Below are 18,479 nucleotides of genomic sequence, written 5' to 3'. Positions count from 1 at the left end.
ACAAAGAACTGTAACATTTTAATCTTCAAAGCTAAGCATTAATTATTCAAAGAGAATGCAAAAGCCTCTAATGGCCCAATAAATAATTATGATAGATGGCTAAAGCGATGGCGCATATATATCACGTGAAATGAGTGGATTCCAAAAGCAGCAGTCGATAGGTATTAGTGTGCATACCTAAAATGGCTTTCCTCCAACTCAACGTTATACTATTTTGTCCCGTTTGCCTTAGACGTACGTCCTCTTGCCTCTCCTTGCAAATTGCCCCTGATGACATAAGGCGTTGGGGCCAATAACAGCCACATAAGCTTACTCTTTAACCATCTCATTGGCTGCGCAGCTGCACACTGATGCTTCATGCCGTCATGAAGTCCTGCACGGCATGCCGAAACCTTTGACGCGTCAACGAAGTTACGGACGGTAAGATGGCTTGTTTCCTACGGTGATTCACGCGCATTGTGTAGCCAACAAGTGTGGCGATGCGCCTAAGCCAGCTACTTAAATCATAGGAAGACGTCCTGCGGTGTGTTGAGCTGGCAGGCACGTCAACGATACATTATTATTTCCTCCTGGCACATCAATTTCGACATCCAACACCACTGTCGTCTTTAGAAACGAGTTCTTGCGTTTTACAATCTACGACTGCTATAAGATAAATAATTTTGGTAGGGCCATGGCGTCTGCAATCTGGGCAGGCCCGGGCAAATCCACATCCCGCCACAGCTCTCCCGACTCCGCTATCGTAGACCCTAAACAGACGGACAAGTACCTCCTACAAGTCACAGCTGGACCTTCCTACGATCAATCAACGCACAAGGTGGTCAATGTCAACAGCGATGAGGCAATTTTTGTCGAGAACGATTTGATGGCTTGCTGGATAAAGGTCCGCATACGCGACTACCACGGTAAATACCACTCGGCGAGCCAGTGTGCTCAGCCAGATCGAGAAAGGCTTGAGAGTTGCGATAGCTGATTACTCCAGGCCTCCCAAAATCTTCTCCGCCCACAAACGATTACTTTTCGCACCCAATGCACCAGTCCGATCGCTACTCCATTGGCTACTCATTCGTGCCGAAGAAGCCTATACCCGGCAAGGACGTGGTCATGGGCTTTGACTTTGACCGCCCGATTCGTGATCGCCTCCCGCCAGGTTTCAAAACCGCCATGAAAATCGTCACCACGATTCTGGATCCTGGAATTTACAGTGATCCATACTCAGACAAACCATATCTTTACGGCCCCGCGCTCTCAAGTTTCTTTGTTTTCAGGATCGGCGAGCACGTAACTGAGACTCCAGTGGAGAAGCAGCTCGCGGATGCTCTGCAAAAAGACAGTGCCGGCGTAATTGTGGAGGGTGCGGATGGGAGTGGGCAGAGGATTCGAGAGGAGCACAACTTACCCATCCGACCGGAAAAGCGGCGGAAGAATTTCCTGAAGAAGGACAATATAGAAATTTTTGAATTCGAGGAGGGAAGATTGTACCAGGCCGATTTCTTCAACCCGTATTTGGATTTTGCAAGTAAGTCGCATGGTCTTAGAAATGAACGCCGGGGTTAGCTGATGAATGCTTAGATTTCGCGCTGAGAATTCCAGGCTTCTCGATATCTATTGCAAAATACATCGACGACAAAACGCATACGTTGCGCTATGTGCTCAAGAACCGTAACACCGGCGAGGTGTACTTTCTCGTTGTATTCACCCTGCTCTTCGGCGAAAACTTGGAGGCTACGTTGAAAGATGAGAAGGTCAGGTCAGGTCAGAGTTCCATGAGCGAATCGCCGAGAGAAAGCCAGTCGTCACCTAACAGCATCCGACTGCACCCCAATATCAGCGTCGAAAAAGATCAGCCCCAACTTACCAGCACAAATGACGCTAAGGCGGTCGTAGACTCACAGCAAACAAACCAATCAGACACGTCAGGGTCCGCAGGATACCTAGCCTCTTCACTTTACTCAGCTCTCTCATCCCTCGGATTTGGTCGTCGGGTGTCTGACTGCTCTTCTTCATCTGAATCAAACATTCCGGACGAAATCCCCGCGAGAGTAGCCAAACAATTTGAATCGGCGGGTTGACAGTGTGGAAGATAGGACTGTAGAGGATTATCTCAGGAGTAAGCATGAGAGTAAATGACCAGCTCGCCAGTCAGTTCTCGGGGATTAATTACGACTACCCAGGCATGATGAGAGTTAGATACCCAGTCTAATGAGTGGATAGAATAGATATAATATACAGGCACGGTTGGCTTTTGTGCTAGCATTACTCAGTTGCGAGTCCTGTACGCGGCGGAATGGTTTCCTGCTGCATCGAATACGCAAGAGGCGGCTAGAGAAGCCTGCCTTAATTGACCTAGCATACTTGCTTGAGCACACTGGCTGTCCTCCCTTACCCCATGTTTCTACATCTAGCCCTTTATTCCCTTGCCCAAACGGCTGACGCAAGCACGTTTCACCAGACTCAGGACCCCTTCTGTCATGTTAATCATGATCATCGTTTGTAGTATTCGAAAGCAGGACAAAGTAGAGTGGTGCGGCGGACGGCAAGGGATTGAATGGTATCTTAGTCCTAATGTAGAAACGGAGAGAACTCTGGCGCCAACGATGGTGTCGTGATTTTCGTGTGCTGATACCTAAGCTGAAGCTAGGAAGAAGGGGTTGATTTGTGCGCTGTACAGTCAGTTAAAGTCTCCTATGATGGATCGATGCAGCAGGGCCATGGTGTCAAAGCATCTGCCTCACGAAGGCGAGGTCTCAAAGTTATCGGTTATGCTGGGTGTGGCTGAAAGATGGGCTATGCATGCTGACTGATCCAGAGCGCCAGCTTTCCAGTTGCGGCCGATTAGGCAATTCTGCAACTCCACAAGCGGAAAGTTTTCTCAAGAGACCCCGTACGGTACGGTGTTCGTGCCATCAATATCAAGGGCTCGCACTCCATGCATTTAAGATTGCGTCGACGTGTCGGCGTGTTGCGTACCCATAGCTTCTCTCGGTGTCCCGCAAGAAATAAATCACATTGTCTTGATCTTGGTTTCGAGTAAAGACGGAGCCGCCTAGTCATGTCAGTGTACGCATACACAGAAATTCTGCTTGCTTCGATTTTGGTTGTTAGGCTGGCTCAGGACATTGCATGCGAGGAACTTTGCCGGAATAAATTTCGTTCACTTCGCTATTATACACACTTTCCGAATGCATTCTTGGGTCATTTCCTTTAAAGGCATGTCAGTACATCCGATCGAGTAGAACAAAATGTTCACCTGAACATTGACTGCGGCAGATTGCGCTCGAAATCCCACTTTTGGAATAGTAGGAGAATTGTAAGGGTTAAATTTGCAATGAGTAAATATTCCATCGCATTAACTGCATGCAGAAACTTTAACACGGAAACGCTAATACAGTTGAAGAGAGGCAGACCGTGTTCATTGTGAGAGTACCACGGCTCTGCATTCCAATCACTGGGGCTCGGATACCCGGGCAAGTCCAAGATGGCTTCGAATGTGCGCGGGCGATGTGCCTCCCATTCTTTGACTAAGTGCTGTAGCTCCCGCCACCGGTCGGCAGTGCTGTTTCCCCCAAATTCCCACTGGAGGATTTGCACGCAAATTCATACCACACGATTGCACCAATCAGAATCGTTTCTTGGATCGGCGAGTGAATCGAAAGGACAAACATCAAGATTGGCGCGGATGTTGCACTGCCAAACCAAAGCATAGTAAATTTCTTGGCGCAGATGTATCCGGTATGCTGCATCAAGAACTCTATTCCGTTGTCCTAGTAAGTTATCCCCTCCAGCCTGGATGAAAAGAGAAGTTCCGGAGAGATGGCACTTCCCAGCTTCGATATCTGTATTACTTTATTAATCTTAGCGGGTATGTCGAATGGCTGCATAAACTCACCTTCAAATTCCCCAAACGAACGAGGAAATATTGTAGCAAGTACTATGCTCTCATCTTTGAAGTAGTCGTCCTTGTGAAGCTTTGGAATCAACAATCAAAGACATTCTTCCTGATATTGGAGGGGTAGAGAATGATCAGAGTTAGTAACTCTACTTATATGATGAGAGGAGTGGGCGAGAATTGCCTTGAGAAACATCGGGCTTGAGGCAGCCGTTCTCGGTACGACAAGTGTGAAGGGCTGCTGTTGGCCACACACATCAAACTCACATGATCCCGTCAGCAGTAGTTCTCATCTCTTGAGGGGCCAGCGTTGATTAGATAGCCACATTTTACTACCACTCATAATGGTAGGATCGCGATTCTGTTCTAAAAGAAAAGGCTTACCAAAGGCGCAAGGTTCTCGATATAGTGCCGAAATAAACCGGCCTCTTTTACAGAGCTGAACTTGCAAGATACCGAGTCCTTAGTCGATGATCTATCCCAGAAAGGACACTCTTTAGCTTTTCCTGCTTCTATTTGAAACTCCCTAGCCGCTTGGGGCGCGAAGGTATCCCTAGATATAGCTGTACTGGCTAGGAATAGGAGGTTGTGCGCTGAAGGACTTCCTGTCACTGCAGATTCGTGAATATCTGGCTGCGGTGCATTAGTCCAGGGAGTTGCTAGGGTCTCTTCCGGCTCTTGAATTAAGCAATGGATGAGATGAAGGAGGTGATGTTTCAGGACTAGACGTCACATTAATATCCTCTTCTGCTTCAGGGTGTTCTTCCACATTGGTGCTATTATGGTAGATTGACTGAGATTGATCGTGGAAAGTAACCAGACCCAATATGAGTCAGATTGACGCTATGCACAGCTCTTTGGGCCACATACGTTTTTTTCTCGTTCTTACTCAAATCTGTTGTGGCTCAAAGAAAAACTCAAACTTTTTGTAGTCCTCAGGAGTTACGGCGGCTGTCGGACAGGTGGAGTGACGAAATCGGACGCGGTAAGCGCGTGCTTGTTTTTTGCCTTCCATTTATATGGATCACGCCTTCAATCGGTTTTTCTTTGACAATTCAGAAGCCAGAACCGAGGATTTCTGCTCATGTTGGATGTGTGCAGAATCCCGCTAAGAATTAATGTAAGCATCTTTGAGCCATACAGAAGACCATCTAGAAGAGCGGTAACATAGTTGCCTGCCATTGTGATTTACGCTAGGCGTGTTCTAAATAAGGTCAAGGTTTGAGCTCATTGGTTCTTTCTTAGCAAAAAAATTAAATATCTGCTAGTAGAGACCGATTATTGACTTGGGACGCTAAATTCTCTAATTCCTTTATGATCTAGAGTATTCCCTCTATAGTCAACGGATATCCGGCTTTAATTTAAATGACCGTATAGTGCGTATGTAATACCACAGAAATCAAGTTTGCTTTTCGAGAAACCTTCCGGATTCATTACATTAGATAGGTTTCCTCTTCTAAGAACCCCATCCAAATTAGCCATGCAGTAAGTCCACTAGCTTCGGGCCAATTGGAATTTAGACTACGCAGCTTCTTACGCAAAAAAAAGGTTATTTGGACATAATTAATAGTTAAAGGAACTTCGAAAATAGAGTGAGGTAGGTGCCATTCTGAGGACATCGGCCTGCTACTTGGATTTATTAAAGAACGCGGCAGCTTGATCTCCTGCAATCCTCCCAAATACTACACACTCCAACAAAGAAGAACCTCCGAGCCTATTTTCACCATGAACCCCACCGGTAACTTCACCAGCTGCCCAAAGGCCTCTAATTGGGGTGTCATCCGCATTGAGGACTTCGCTACGCTCATTGATTACCACTCCACCCATAGTAAAGTGCACAACAGGCGTCACTCTGCCTACATACACAACAGACTCTGGCGTGGCGTCTCTCAGATTCCAGTCAGCGAATGTACTTCGACCGAACGGGTCACCAACACGTCCTGCAGCGGCGTCGGCATACTGCTGAATGGAAGCGAGAGCGTTTGGCCCAAGATCCGCTACTGTAGCCTTGCGCATCAAGCCTTTCCAAAGATAAAAATCAATGTGTGACTTCGCGGCGTTGTAGACACCCTCATCAAGAACGAGCTGGACATTCCATTGCCTTGGCGAGGCATCGGCGGCAGGATTACGTGTAATAGCATTCGTAACATTCTCTCTTGTTTCCATCTCATTGTAGAAGCGGCGGCCATCAAGCATGAGCAGGCCGCCTTCGCCGCGGAGGATCTCTGCGGCAAGAAACTTGAGTGGCGTCAAGGGGTTTTTGGGATCCACGAACCCTGTGGGGTGGACTTGAACAAGCTCCATATCTAAGAGCTGAGCCCCTACATCCGTAAGAAGCGTTTGAGATCCTGGTTTGGGGTCGTTGGTCGAAGGGAATCCAGCTAAATCGGGGCGGTAATGAGCAAGGAGACCTTCAGCATCGCCAGCGAAGCCACCACTGGCGAAGACTACGGGGCCATGGAGTTCTCCCGCTTCCCCTCCTTCACAAGTATATTCTACTCCAGTAACTTCGTCCCCGCTCTTGAGCACTTTAGTCACAAGACATGATGTCTTAAGCTGGAACAGCGGACTAGTTTTGAGGGCATTAAGGAGAGTCATCACAATGGATGCGCCTGGAGGTGTCTGTCCCGAGCCTCTATGAGTGCGTGGCCGGCTGTGGCCGCCAAGTTGGGCGACCTTGCTGAGATCAATCCCTCTATCGTCCACAAGCCAGGAAATGGCATCGCTTGAGAAAGTTGTTAAAAGAGAGATGAGATTTTCGCGTTTGTCACGAGAGTTGGCAAGCACTTTGCCCACTGACTTCAATGTATCACCGTAAAACTCAGTGTCTGGGATGGGCTGATATTTGGTGGGCGCGCCGTTAATTCCAGACGAAGCCTTGATGGAGTTACCGCCAGGCTTTGGTGATCGCTCTAGAAGATGAACCGGAACGTTATAGGAGATAAGCTGAGATGCCGCAGAGAGGCCTGCAAGGCCCGACCCGACAACTATAGCCCCTGTTCTGGTCAGAGACTGCGGCGGCATAAACTTCGTGGTATTAGCCATCTTGCGACTGTAGGGGTGGGCGATGAGAATGCAAGTCAAAGAGAATGAAAGAATAACGAGAGCCCGTCTACGGCTCATCATGGAGGGATTGAGGGCTCCATAAAGAAGCGCCCAGTACCGCGCGGAACATTCGGAGCGGAGGTTTACAGGTTCATAGACTTGGGAATTATCAGGTGATGGTCAGGTCTTCCAGCAGCTGCCAGTCGTATCGTGGAATCCGAGAAACCTGGCTCTAGACGAGCTTGTGATCTAGCCAGCACTAATGTATATCATTGTAAGTGCGTATATTCTTGAGGCCTTGCTTTTTTTTTGAGGTTGGGGGTCGAAGTACATGTACATAAATGTGGAGGGAATTTCGTTCGGGTGGTAAGCTATGCGCAATTTTCAGCATTAGGTGAGCACTTTTCAGAACGCAATGGATGTCATTCAGCTCGTGCACGGACACAACTTGTGCACGCTACTAATAATTATATAATTCTTTAATATCTTTATATAAATTTTATATACCTTATATTTATAACTAACGTGAGCGATAGGGCTATGGCGGTTTGGCACATCAAAACTAAGCACAGACGAAATTTGTTAAGAACCGTCATAACTATGCCGACCCAGAGATACTGAGACAGGTATCCCTTGTGACGCCAGCGCGTCCTACTATTCGCGTACGGGCTACAATCCTTATCGATAGCGTAGGACGCCGGCGTCTTTTTTTTTTTTTGAAATCATACGCCGTTTTAGCTGCCCTAAGGGCGCCATGCCGGGTCTTCTATTTTACAGAGGTAGATCCTAAGTAATCACCCGTCTCATCTACAGCAGTGATTCCGTGAGGCCCTCATCCGCCTGTCTACCACATGCTGTAGGTGTACGGTGCCCAGGAGAGAAGCAAACGCCTAGAATCGCCAAGTCTGAATCGAACGCCAGAGCAATACAATTACAAGGATATATGCAAGCAGGGTAAGTTCCCGTGCAAGGGAGATATCGAAATCAAATAATCAAAAAGTAGTGAGTACCTAAATTACCTCCGTTCCGTACCGTATATTGGAGCCGGGCCTATTTTACGGGCCTAGAGTTCTTGCTTTGATACTGTCCGTCTTCCGCCAACGTCGCGTATGACGTGTCTGCCACTGAGAGAGACTCAGTTGGTCACTTCAAGTCTGTTCCTGGCCTCCAGAAACTGCCCTAAGAGGCCTGTTTGCACCATATATTATGCTGCTTTCTTTGCTGACCATGCTAGGTTTAGGATCGATTTATAGCTCTGAGGTTGGCTGTTATACGGCCAGACTGCTTTCCTCAGATCCAGGACGCCGGCGTCAAAAGGGATATACTTAGCGTCAACCCAGAGAGCCAGTGATAACACTATGCTAAACTATGTCTCATTGTACAGCATATTATTGATAATGCGAGGGCTCCGGTTACTTGAACCATTGCCAAAATTTTAGACTTTTCAAAAAATCCCAAAACTTCCAAACTCCTCCTAGCTGAGCGGATAGTCATGGAGCCGCAGCTGAAGGCGCAACACTCAAGAACTTCGTCTCCAAGCTAGGCACAAAGTTATTCATCAACTCCCATTCCAATGGATTCAGCAAATCCTCCTGCATAACCATATAGCCGCCTCCCGGCGCCGGCTTCCGCCACTGAATGTTCTTCTGCCCCTGCTGGATCTGCTGCAGCGACACTGTGGTTCCGTCCTGCAGCGGCTGCGCTGCCATTCCCCTCACTTGCCACTTGTCCAGCGCACTGCTCTTGTACTCGCCGCCGCTGGGGTTCTTGCCCTTGAGGCCCCAGCGCAGCCGCACAGACGAGTGCACCTTCTCGTACGTCTGCTGGAGCGGCTGCTTGGGTTCGTACGGAAGCCCGGTATCGTGGTTGTAGCGCACATATTCGTGCGGTGAGCGGATCAGCTGGCCGCCACCGGCTTTACCGAAGATGCCTTTCAATTCATTGTGGATAGGGCCTGAAAAAGTCAGCATACCGTCCTTGGGCGAGGTGTCAGAGGTACTTACCGCAGCTCCAAGGCACAGGCGGCTCTTTTCCCTGCGGGCTGAATAGTTCCCGCTTCAACGCCGTGTGGTCGAAACTAATGTAATTCTCGAGCTGGCTGATCATCCATGCAAGCGTGATATCCGCGGCGCGGGTGTCGTCGTAGCTGCCGCCGACGTCGGAGTGCGCGCCAGCAAACCACACCTGGGTTAAGGTCTGGCCGGGTTGAGGCTGCGGCAGCTCCCAGACCGTGGGCATGAAAGGTTTCCTGTCTTCGTCCAGGGCGACTGCGTGGATGGCGTGCTCGATCATAGGAGGGACGGAGGTGTCAACGAATGCGTAGTCGATGGATTCCTGGTTCATTGAATTGAATATGCCGAGGCGGGGCAAACCCAGAGAACCTGATTGGGGTGTCAATTCCCGGCTGCTTCAGCGGTGGAAGGTGGTTAGAGACAAAAGCTGACATACCCACAGTATCCCAAACCGCCACCGCCTTGATCTTTACATTAGGCGTCGTCATTTTTAGGGATACCAACTTCTCTACATATCTAGCTTTATCTGTGAAGATGTTGGGCCGCGGCGCTGGGAATGGATTATCTGCAATTGGGGGTTTATAATCCTTCTTCTGCTGGTTCTCCCAGTCTGTGAAGATGGTGTAGAAATGCATCATGCCGACCGTTGTCAGAAGGCCGATATCGTTGATAAAAGAAGCAATGCTACGAGCAGTAAATGCACCGCGGGAAAACCCGATCAGATAAATTTCGTCATGGGCAGCAGGGTTGTAGTTGGCCGTAATGAATTGATACGCTTCGCGGATATGTTCTGCAAGGCCAAAGCCCGTCGCACCACCTACAAGCCTGTCCTCGGTATTCTGACTGCCGATGCCGCTTTGGTAGTACGTGATTTGCTGGACAGCACCGCCTCCGCTGGTGTCAAGTTGCTTCACAGCGCGGCAGATCCGGGTCACATTTGATGGCGTTTGCAGTGTTATTTTGCCTGTCAGCTCCCTGGACAAGAGTTCCAGCGGATTCAAGGGGACATCGACGCCATTGTTGCTGTCCAGCCATGTACCTGCGATTTGGTAAGCTCCGTTGTCTTGATGGTATTAAAGAAATATATAGAAGACAATGCACATCGTATGGAAATAGGAAGACTTGAATAGAGACTGTGGCTCTACAAGATGGAACGAGAAAATGAAGATGAAAAGATCCAGCCTTACCATCACAACATACAATCAACCTCTTCGTAGGCTGCGAGGCTGCCATTCTCTCAAGGGTAATACCACTAACACTAACCGCGAAATTTCAAAAAGGAAATATGGACTTTCTTGAGGAATGAAAGGATAAAACAAGAACACAAGGAAAATAGAGAAATACTCAGCCTTTATACATGATGAACGCCATAGTGGGGTATGGTTAGGGTGTTCAGCTCGATGTTTCCCGCTTGTTGATCTCAGCTCAGCCCAGATGCCTAGACACGCTTACACCGTCTTGGCGCATCCGGTTGAAAGCGTGTGTTGATCACGCTAACCAAAATGCGTACATCTGCACCCAAAAGTAGGTAAAAATACGTTAAAATGGCCGTGCTTATTACTTCAAAAGGTATAAATTCTGCCGTTTGATCACCAAGATCGACACGCGCTTTCAACCGGATGCGCCACGGCGGTGTACATCCAACCACGATTAACCTCGTGCTGCCGCCACAACTCTGAAAGGCCTTAGCTGTTCAGCCTTAGCTGTTCAGCCTAACGTAAGTACACCTGACAATATGTGAAGAGGGGTAGCTGTTGAAAAGCAAATAATAGCGTAATGGTTGGTCGCAGTGCGAATAAGAACATGTAGCTTATTGGACCACGAATACCGCGAGATTTTTGTAGTATGGCTGACAGCTGAAGTTGTATTAATGCGATACATCGGGGCTCGTTTCGCAGACTTCATTAAAATTCCGGCAGAAACTACCACCCCTCCTTATGATATTTCCCTTCTAACCACCGCAGGCTTCACCCCTCACGCCTTTTCATACTGAAGAGAATGCAGAGGGCTACACCTAATCGTCGCCTATACTTACTTACCCAACTTCCTATAACTAAGCATCACGGATTAGCAGTAGAGAATTGCACATTTCCTTAACGGTTTGAATAGGGAAGATAGGGTAACCTGAAGAGCACTATCTAAAGTATGAGAGCCCCATGTAATCATATCACTACCACTCTTGTTTGGTCGCTCACCCAACCAAAACATGAAAGCCTCTAAATGATACATGGACCCGCTTATAACTCTAGCAGCCGACAAGGAGAAGGGTACTTTCGTTAGGATAGAATAGCCGTTAGCTCGAACAAAGTCGAGGAAAAAAAGATAAACGAAGCCAGAAAGCCGAAAAAAGTACCTGAGTACAAACAAACAGACAGAGATAGCTAGTAAAATTGAAACATAACGCAAGGAAATCACGGGAGCCATGGTTTGACCGGAATACAGCAAAGGCAATCTAACTCGAAACCCATAAACCTTGGATGGAAGAATGAGGTGGCGGAGGGTTGGCAAGTTTGTCGGTTCGCGGATTATGAGGTTCCATAAACCTTGCGACGTGCTGCCGGAGCAGCGACCAATACAAATGAACGCATAGCTGCGCTACTGTATGGGAATGGAAGGGCACAGGGCTCACCAGGAAACGGTAATAAATCATATAGTTATGATTCCCGTAATCAGTACGAATGAGGAGATAGTTACGCCTCCCGCAACCAATACGAATGAGGGTATAGTTACGCTAATATATGAGAATGGAAGGGCACAGAGGCCGCAGCTAGCAAATTGCAACGAATGTATTGAAATTTCCCTGGTGAGCCTCTGTGCCCTTCCATTCTCATACAGCAGCGTAACTATATCCTCATTCGTATTGGTTGCGGGCCATGTTGCGATAGTCAAGCCGGTAAAAAAAGATCAAAAAAAGATCACCAAAAGGTAGTTGCCTGGAACCCTGCCGCATGCCACATCCTGCCAGTCCTAGGTTTCATTAGTTATCATGTTCTGATGATGCAAACATAAGCATCCGTAACGAGGCGATGCTTGAGTCGGGTAAAGTTTCGGGATATTTATAGCAAGATTGTCGATTTGTTCCTCCTCGCTAGTAGATCGCATCTCTGCAGGGGGAATAGTGGAGTCCATTACGAGCCGGCAAGTCTCAATTATGTTTATTTTGGAGATGTCGCGTGAGGTTATCTTTGCGTGAGAAGGGTTTAAGCGCATATAGACAAGACGGGAACGCACACGGAAACAGGCGAGAACGAAACAGTTCACGATGAAGGCTGTTCTTATGCCTCTCGAGGTCGGCCTTAAGAGCGAACGGGGTTTGTTGACAGCCTGGTACCTCGCAGGGGTAACGCCTTTTATGCTTCCGGTTGTTATGTTTACTGTTAGACATGTCAGTGCTCTTCGTTAATATAAGAAAAGCTAAAATTATCCTCACTTTCGCAAATAGAATTTATCAAACACCTTGTCGCATTCGGAGCAGTGGTAGGTTGGGCTTGGCTCATTGTGCGTTGGTGGTCTAGGCGAAAGGCTGACGTCCGGCTGAAGATTTGAGGACAGTACTGGTGAGTTGTGACTGTCTTCAAGCGATCTTATCTCGTCTGGCGGTGTATATTGAGACAGCGCATATAGATCCAGTGACGGCGTGCTGTTGAAGGACTCCAGAGACCCGCCTAAGGAAGGCTGGTCTTCAGGCGAAGGTACTGTGAATATATCTGGCGGCGAAGAAGAAGAATTGCTATAAGTACCGGGGGTGGTTTGGACCGGTGTGTTTCTTAGTCCAGTTGTTGAAGTATTTGCATGATGATCAGGAACATGAGGCCGCGTTGGCCAATGGATGGGATTCAATTTGAATTCGACCTCGAAGGGGTTGACATATTCTGTGAGTTGATCACCAAAGTTGTTGTCTAAACTATGGTCCCGGAAATCGCTCGGAATTGGTGGTGCGCGAAGACTTGAAGCCTTCGCGCAGAGGCGTTTCTAATAGATATAAGTGGTAGGGTAGGCGGTAGAAGGTAGGCGGAAAGACAACCCCTTCGCCGAGCGCCGTAAAGGCGTGGCTCTGGGAATATCCCTAAGATGAATCGATGTAGATAATGAACGAGGGGCACTGTTGAAGAGAGTCGAGCGTTGGGTGTTTTATGCTTAGCGGAGACAAGAGGCATACCATGTGGGGCTGAGCTGGCGCCGAGTTGATGGTGCAGGAAGCCAACCACCATTTCGCAGCCTTCAGGGACCGTGCAGATCCGGTGGACAACAACGCCCACTTGCGCTTAAAGAACGCCTTGAGGTATGCACATGGCGGATGCAAATACCATGGAAAATGACTCCTTATCTGCCGCTTCAGGTTAGAAAGAGGCATACCACCAGAAAGGCCTCGAGAATAGTCGTCTCATAGGTGGAGACATTCACCAGTCATTTTGTTATTTTTCACGCACAGCTACCTGCCTTGACCCAACATAACTTGGTAGTGGTATGCCTCATAGCCAACGAATCGTAAGGCCGTGTTACTCGCCACAACTTCGCGGCTAAACCTATCGCGGATGTGTCAGGCATTGATATTCTGGCCCGATATGCCTCTGATCATGCAAGAAGGATCCAATCACGTGCAGATTCTGTGAAAGTGAATGTTATCAAGCACAATAATCACTGCACTGTCAAGATCTATTGGATTTTAGACATTACGAGTTCATGCACATCTATCGTTACCATGAGCTCTACAGCTGCTAACATCTTGCAGATCAAAACGCCCACGGATAAACTATCGATGTCCACTGGCCAATCGTGACTCAAGTATATCAACTTTTATGCGGTATGCCTCTAACATGTTCCAATTATATCCATCTTCTAGGAAAGTCGCCACAACATCTCTGTAGCTGTCCTCTCCATGCCTCATATGGCCTTGGAAATTTCTCGTCTTACGGAAAATGTTTGAGGTATTACGGGTATGGTATGCCTCTTCAGGATCTAATTTATCAAGGTCACGCAAGCGGCGTCATGNATAACAAGAACAAGCAAAGACTTTCTCCTGAACAGCCGTTCCACTTGGCAATCCATAATATCATAGGCCCTTGATGCAACTAGAACACCTGGAAGTAATATCATAGCCTTATATCACGATGCCTGTCCTCCCAAACACCAGCCACACCCTTGTCATATTAATTACTTCTTCTATTTCCCAGCATTTAGAGACCACCACATCCGCCCGCTCATTAATTACCATTACATCAACTGCAATCACAACCTCTAGCATTAGTTCTTCGATCACCAGGTCATCATCACCAATCGACTCGCCCACTAACTCCAACCTGCAAAACCTCACCTTCAGCATCTTTACGATTATTTTGGCAGCAGCTTCACTTGTTGTAGCATACCTGCACTTCAACCACGGAAGACATCGGAATACCGATATACCAAATAGCCAGCAAGCTAGCACCCATGAGCTTTCCGTAGTGGAAACACTGCGAGGTAATGTGGCATGTCACACCTCGCGGTTAGTTGCGTATTGACATAAGCAGTCGAAACATTAGAAGAAATCCATCAAAACTGGATATCGGATTCAGCGGAGAGCAATTCTGAGCCTCAAGACATCTCACACCATCCTACCCGCCTTACAAATGAAGGTCTCTCAGTCAAACCTGAGGGTGTCGGCGGAGAGGGAAAGCAAAATCCGCAGGACTGAGAGTATGACAAGCACGCTTCATTAGATTGCAGGATACCTGCAACATACAGGCCAGGAGAGTGATGCACAATTGTCGGATGATAAAATTCTGAAAGGCATAATATGGAACTGAAGCTGGAGAGGCTCGGTGAATTTTCTGAGCGTTAGCATGCTTGCCTGAGGATAAGTGATGTGTAACTTAGAGACCTTGATATATTTTATTGCTTCCGTCTGTTGCGTGATTCTTGTCTTCAACCGCTTCTGGCTAGGAAATTGATTCTTTGCTTTGAGAAGTATCGGAAAATCTCCGAGGTTGCGAGTGTATATTTTCCTGGTAACAGTTGTTTAGGTGGGAATGGATGTTCTGTTGCACCGACAACGAGTAAACTTAGGAGAGCTACTGCGCAATCTTGGCTCGGGTATACGAAGTCGTGAGCATGAAAGGAATATGAGTATCGAAACATATTCGAAACTGCCGATGCTATTTCAAGAAATAGATCTCTCTTATCTCAACCAATAGAGGGCAAGATGTGCTTCGGTCTATTTAAATTTGAGGATAAAGAAGAAATTTTGGTGGAGTAATTAATCTAAGAAATTGAAACTGGTGGCTAAAAAATTAAAGAGGGCTACATGAGACGAGATATGTTGAACAGTGTTGTAGTGGGTGGACGTAAAAATCGCCGACAATGTCTAACTTCCCTATGCAGGTGTCGCCCTACTATAAGGCACACAACCTGCATGTCGCCGTCCCCTCTCAACTTAGCTCTTGCAACAAATCACAATACTGACTGACAACATGTGTGCAGCTTTCTGGAGAGTGCATGGTGAGCGGCTTAGGTAAGACTTACAGCTCACAGCAAGCGGCAAGCCAAGCTGAAGCAATATCGACGGATGAAGAAAGCGCACTGGTTTACCCAACAACTCACGGCCCGTTGCGTTCCTCCATCCCATCTCCCAAGCCTTTTTCGGCTCCCCAGCCTTGTTCCCCAGAGCAGCAAATGCAGCGCAGAGTTCAATGGCTTGCAGATCTGCAGAGTCTCCATGCGAGCAACGCTGACAGTTGGAGCGGAGCTAGGAATGGGCCTTGCCTAAGGAGCTTTCCTTACCAATTGAGGATCAGATTGCTGTTAGTTGGTACAGTGGAATCTTATCGATGGCTCGCGTAGCCTTGCGTTAGGGCTAATGTTGATAATGCCTCAACTGCATCGCGATGTTACTGGCTTGCATGTGGATGTCGTGCTGGCGTCACGGACTTTCCAACTTCTTTTCCTTCAGCTGGCCTGATGGTGTCGTGAATTTAGCAACACTTGGGCGGGAATCTGGGTGACAGCTTTTGCAGACAGCTTGGCAGGTTTTGTGTTTTCAGTGTTTGTTCCAGCGATGTAAGATTTTCAAGTACCAAGAACCAGTGGGCAAAGTAATATGGAGAGATTCCAGAGTTGAAGAAAAGATTTGCGCGGTTCCTGGTTAGACTCGGAGTTTCCGTTTTTCCCCCCTTCGGGCAGCTGTCTTGGCAAGATGGAGGACTTTTTCGTTTCGGTTCAAAACTCGCGGGCCATAAGCCAATGAGGCGCAGTGAAAACGATGGCCGCTGCACGTCCGGACTCCGCTCTAGTCGCCCGATTGCGCGTACAGCACTTAGAGAAACAGGTTCCACCTGTGCCGGACGGCTCGACCCGGGGCGTAGAGCCTAGGGACGCTGAACCAACTGCAGGAACCGTGGACAGCGGGCACCTTTCAGAGACAACAAGTCTCCGACGGCACTGCAAGTTTAATGATGAAGTCTGCATCCGTCCTGAGGCGCCACGGCAGATGGACAGCACACACGTGCTGGGCGGTGCAACTAGGATATTTTAGGCAAGCACTCGAGCCTAAATGGCACCGGGGAGTTCCAGCCTTTGAAACGCCGGATGGTAGGGATCCAGGCAGGCCATAGCGGGTTCCTGGCGCAGGTACACCAATCAGCATGGGCGTGTGCGCTCCCCCGAGCACGAGCCCCGTCGTTATTCGTCAGACAGTTTGATGAGTGAACTATGATTGTCGAGCTTTGTCGAGGATTATCGAGGCTAAGGCCGCCAATTGGCAAGGGTTAATTTGCAGTTGATGGGGCCACATCGAGCAATCGAGATGACTTGTTTCGTTGCCCGCCCAGGGGATTGTCCGTGGAAGTACCACTAGCCCATCCATCTCTCTTCCCTTTTCTCTTTTCTCTCTTCCACCACCGTTGAGGCTTTCTGTCTAGTTATCACACCGCCGCGTGCACTCGCCCTCTTCCTGTCCTTCACTTATCGGTACATATTCACGTTCACTCCTTTACGTGAATAGCGCTACCTTGCTTCTGGTCGCTCTCTACTTCTAAAAATCAACTCTCTCCCTCTTGTCTTTAAACCGCCACACGCTTTGGGAATCTATCTGCTGCTGCCCACGTGTATACAAGCCAACGACTTTGACGACTCTTGCTTCTACACACCTATCCTCCATTTCCTAATATCAACAGAGCGATTCGATATGCGCTGCTCATCCTCTGCTCTGGTGCTGGGCACCCTCGCTATCGGCCAGGCCGCTGCTGGCGCCATCCGCCATGCCAACTTCCACGCTCGCCGTAATGCTGAAGCTCAAGGCACGAACGAAATGTATGTCTTCTCCTTCCTATCACACCCTACCAAGCCCTACCTAAGATGCTCGTGACTATAAATTCAAAGTGCGTTGCTAATTGACTTCACAGCGATGTCGGCAAGCGCGACGTTGACTGGTCGACAATCGACTGGACTAAAGTCGTCAACTGGGCTACGGTGAACTACGCCTCAGGTCAGACGTCGACGTCTACGCCCGCCGTAGCTGCTCCCACGCCGTCCACAACTCTCATCTCCGTTGTGGCCGATCAAGCCGTCTACACCAGCACTCCCGCCGCCGCCGTCGTTTCATCTGCCGCGCCCACCACGTCCTCCAAAGCTGCCAGCACCAGCGACTACGTTGTCTCTGAGGTCCTCTCCGCAGAGGACGAAGCCAAGGCGCTCGCACTCGGCCTGAAGGCCATTGGTATCAACTCGAAGACCAATAATGGCGCCGCCTGGATCGGCAAAGACGGTCCCTACACCAATGAATTCAGCAACGCCTCTGGCGAGGACCTCATCCTCGTGTGCTGGGGCAGCGAGGGCAGCTGGGTCAACGCCGTCGTACCGCTGATCACCGTCTCTCTCCCATCAGGTGGCAAGACAACGCTCAGCTTCGCGAACGGCAACTCAGGCGCCTGCGCGGCCATCTACTCAGATACGGAGCTCGTGAACGGCCAAATCTGCAACAGCTGGATCGAGCACACGTACGGTCCGACCGGCGTCCTGGACGTCTCGCGCGAGGTCCACATGAGCGGTCACTCCATCGAGGCTGTCGGCCCGAGCTGCACCACCAACATGGATACGTGCGTCTTCGTGTGCGACAGCGGCGACAGCTGCCTGACAGGCTACTCGCTCAAGAACTGCGCCAACGGCAGCCAGCCCGGCGCCAACTATGGCCAGTACAACGGCGCGGACAGCGGTGGCTGTGGAGGTTTAGGAAACGCGGCGGCGATCAAGACGTGCCTTTCGTAGGCAGAGTTTTTTGCCTGTGTGGGGAGTTTTGTTGTTCTTGTAATTTCTGGTTACTGTGTGTTTTTATGGAAAACTGCTGCTGCTCCGAATTGGATCAACGGGCCCTTGGGAAAATGGGGCGAGGCTTTGAGATTCGATACTTTTTAACTGTTTACGTGCAACTTCCGATTCTTCGGAGTGGCGGGTGGTATACACTCTACTGCAAATTCTACCAATGTCTATTTCGAGTGAGCGGAATCAAACTCGTTCTGTTCTGATAGTGCTGTGCGACGTTGTGACTCGCAATTCCCATT

At 48.8% G+C, this 18,479-nt stretch overlaps 7 protein-coding genes across 7 annotated transcripts; 2 read left to right on the top strand and 5 right to left on the bottom strand.

The window, feature by feature from the left end:
- The first annotated feature begins 212 nt into the window (after nucleotides 1-212).
- On the top strand, nucleotides 213-2,351 carry K441DRAFT_604170 (DUF1769-domain-containing protein). The gene is made up of 3 exons (XM_067645332.1): nucleotides 213-905; nucleotides 983-1,519; nucleotides 1,573-2,351. Exons 1-3 carry the CDS (start codon nucleotides 674-676, stop codon nucleotides 2,070-2,072), a joined length of 1,269 nt encoding a protein of 422 aa, XP_067507808.1. The 5' UTR covers nucleotides 213-673; the 3' UTR covers nucleotides 2,073-2,351.
- A 788-nt stretch (nucleotides 2,352-3,139) lies between these two features.
- K441DRAFT_629276 (uncharacterized protein) lies at nucleotides 3,140-3,836 on the bottom strand (the record flags this gene model as incomplete). The annotated part of the gene is made up of 1 exon (XM_067646222.1): nucleotides 3,140-3,836. A coding segment is annotated over one exon (239 nt), but the record flags the coding sequence as incomplete, so codon positions are not given.
- Nucleotides 3,837-3,983: 147 nt separating this feature from the next.
- On the bottom strand, nucleotides 3,984-4,306 carry K441DRAFT_543991 (uncharacterized protein; the record flags this gene model as incomplete). The annotated part of the gene is made up of 2 exons (XM_067642758.1): nucleotides 3,984-4,151; nucleotides 4,274-4,306. Coding segments are annotated over 2 exons (201 nt in total), but the record flags the coding sequence as incomplete, so codon positions are not given.
- A 758-nt stretch (nucleotides 4,307-5,064) lies between these two features.
- Nucleotides 5,065-7,234, bottom strand: K441DRAFT_654384 (Flavocytochrome c). The gene has a single exon (XM_067647678.1). The coding sequence runs from the start codon at nucleotides 7,010-7,012 to the stop codon at nucleotides 5,516-5,518; it is 1,497 nt and encodes a 498-aa protein (XP_067507805.1). The 5' UTR covers nucleotides 7,013-7,234; the 3' UTR covers nucleotides 5,065-5,515.
- Nucleotides 7,235-8,691: 1,457 nt separating this feature from the next.
- K441DRAFT_454618 (uncharacterized protein) lies at nucleotides 8,692-9,992 on the bottom strand (the record flags this gene model as incomplete). The annotated part of the gene is made up of 3 exons (XM_067641727.1): nucleotides 8,692-8,968; nucleotides 8,997-9,315; nucleotides 9,383-9,992. Coding segments are annotated over 3 exons (1,206 nt in total), but the record flags the coding sequence as incomplete, so codon positions are not given.
- Nucleotides 9,993-10,787: 795 nt separating this feature from the next.
- On the bottom strand, nucleotides 10,788-11,459 carry K441DRAFT_318623 (uncharacterized protein). Its single transcript, XM_067641154.1, has one exon. It carries the CDS (start codon nucleotides 11,368-11,370, stop codon nucleotides 11,014-11,016), a length of 357 nt encoding a protein of 118 aa, XP_067507803.1. The 5' UTR covers nucleotides 11,371-11,459; the 3' UTR covers nucleotides 10,788-11,013.
- Nucleotides 11,460-16,733: 5,274 nt separating this feature from the next.
- On the top strand, nucleotides 16,734-18,458 carry K441DRAFT_629268 (uncharacterized protein). Its single transcript, XM_067646221.1, has 2 exons — nucleotides 16,734-17,232; nucleotides 17,325-18,458. The coding sequence occupies exons 1-2, from the start codon at nucleotides 17,108-17,110 to the stop codon at nucleotides 18,184-18,186; spliced, it is 987 nt and encodes a 328-aa protein (XP_067507802.1). The 5' UTR covers nucleotides 16,734-17,107; the 3' UTR covers nucleotides 18,187-18,458.
- The last annotated feature ends 21 nt before the right edge of the window (nucleotides 18,459-18,479 follow it).

Source organism: Cenococcum geophilum (assembly GCF_001692895.1).
Source record: "Cenococcum geophilum 1.58 unplaced genomic scaffold K441scaffold_7, whole genome shotgun sequence".
Classification (NCBI taxonomy): domain Eukaryota; kingdom Fungi; phylum Ascomycota; class Dothideomycetes; order Gloniales; family Gloniaceae; genus Cenococcum; species Cenococcum geophilum.
The sequence above is the reverse complement of the archived record's forward strand: the minus strand, read 5'-3'. Positions and strand labels throughout refer to the sequence as shown.

Excerpts from the sequence above, each read along its gene's own strand:
- K441DRAFT_604170 (XM_067645332.1), top strand. The coding sequence starts at position 674 with ATGGCGTCTGCAATCTGGGCAGGCCCGGGCAAATCCACATCCCGCCAC. Across the intron at positions 906-982 it reads CCGCATACGCGACTACCACG|GCCTCCCAAAATCTTCTCCG; the intron begins GTAAATACCACT and ends TGATTACTCCAG. Across the intron at positions 1,520-1,572 it reads CCCGTATTTGGATTTTGCAA|ATTTCGCGCTGAGAATTCCA; the intron begins GTAAGTCGCATG and ends ATGAATGCTTAG.
- K441DRAFT_654384 (XM_067647678.1), bottom strand. The coding sequence starts at position 7,012 with ATGAGCCGTAGACGGGCTCTCGTTATTCTTTCATTCTCTTTGACTTGC.
- K441DRAFT_318623 (XM_067641154.1), bottom strand. The coding sequence starts at position 11,370 with ATGGCTCCCGTGATTTCCTTGCGTTATGTTTCAATTTTACTAGCTATC.
- K441DRAFT_629268 (XM_067646221.1), top strand. The coding sequence starts at position 17,108 with ATGCGCTGCTCATCCTCTGCTCTGGTGCTGGGCACCCTCGCTATCGGC. Across the intron at positions 17,233-17,324 it reads GCTCAAGGCACGAACGAAAT|CGATGTCGGCAAGCGCGACG; the intron begins GTATGTCTTCTC and ends TTGACTTCACAG.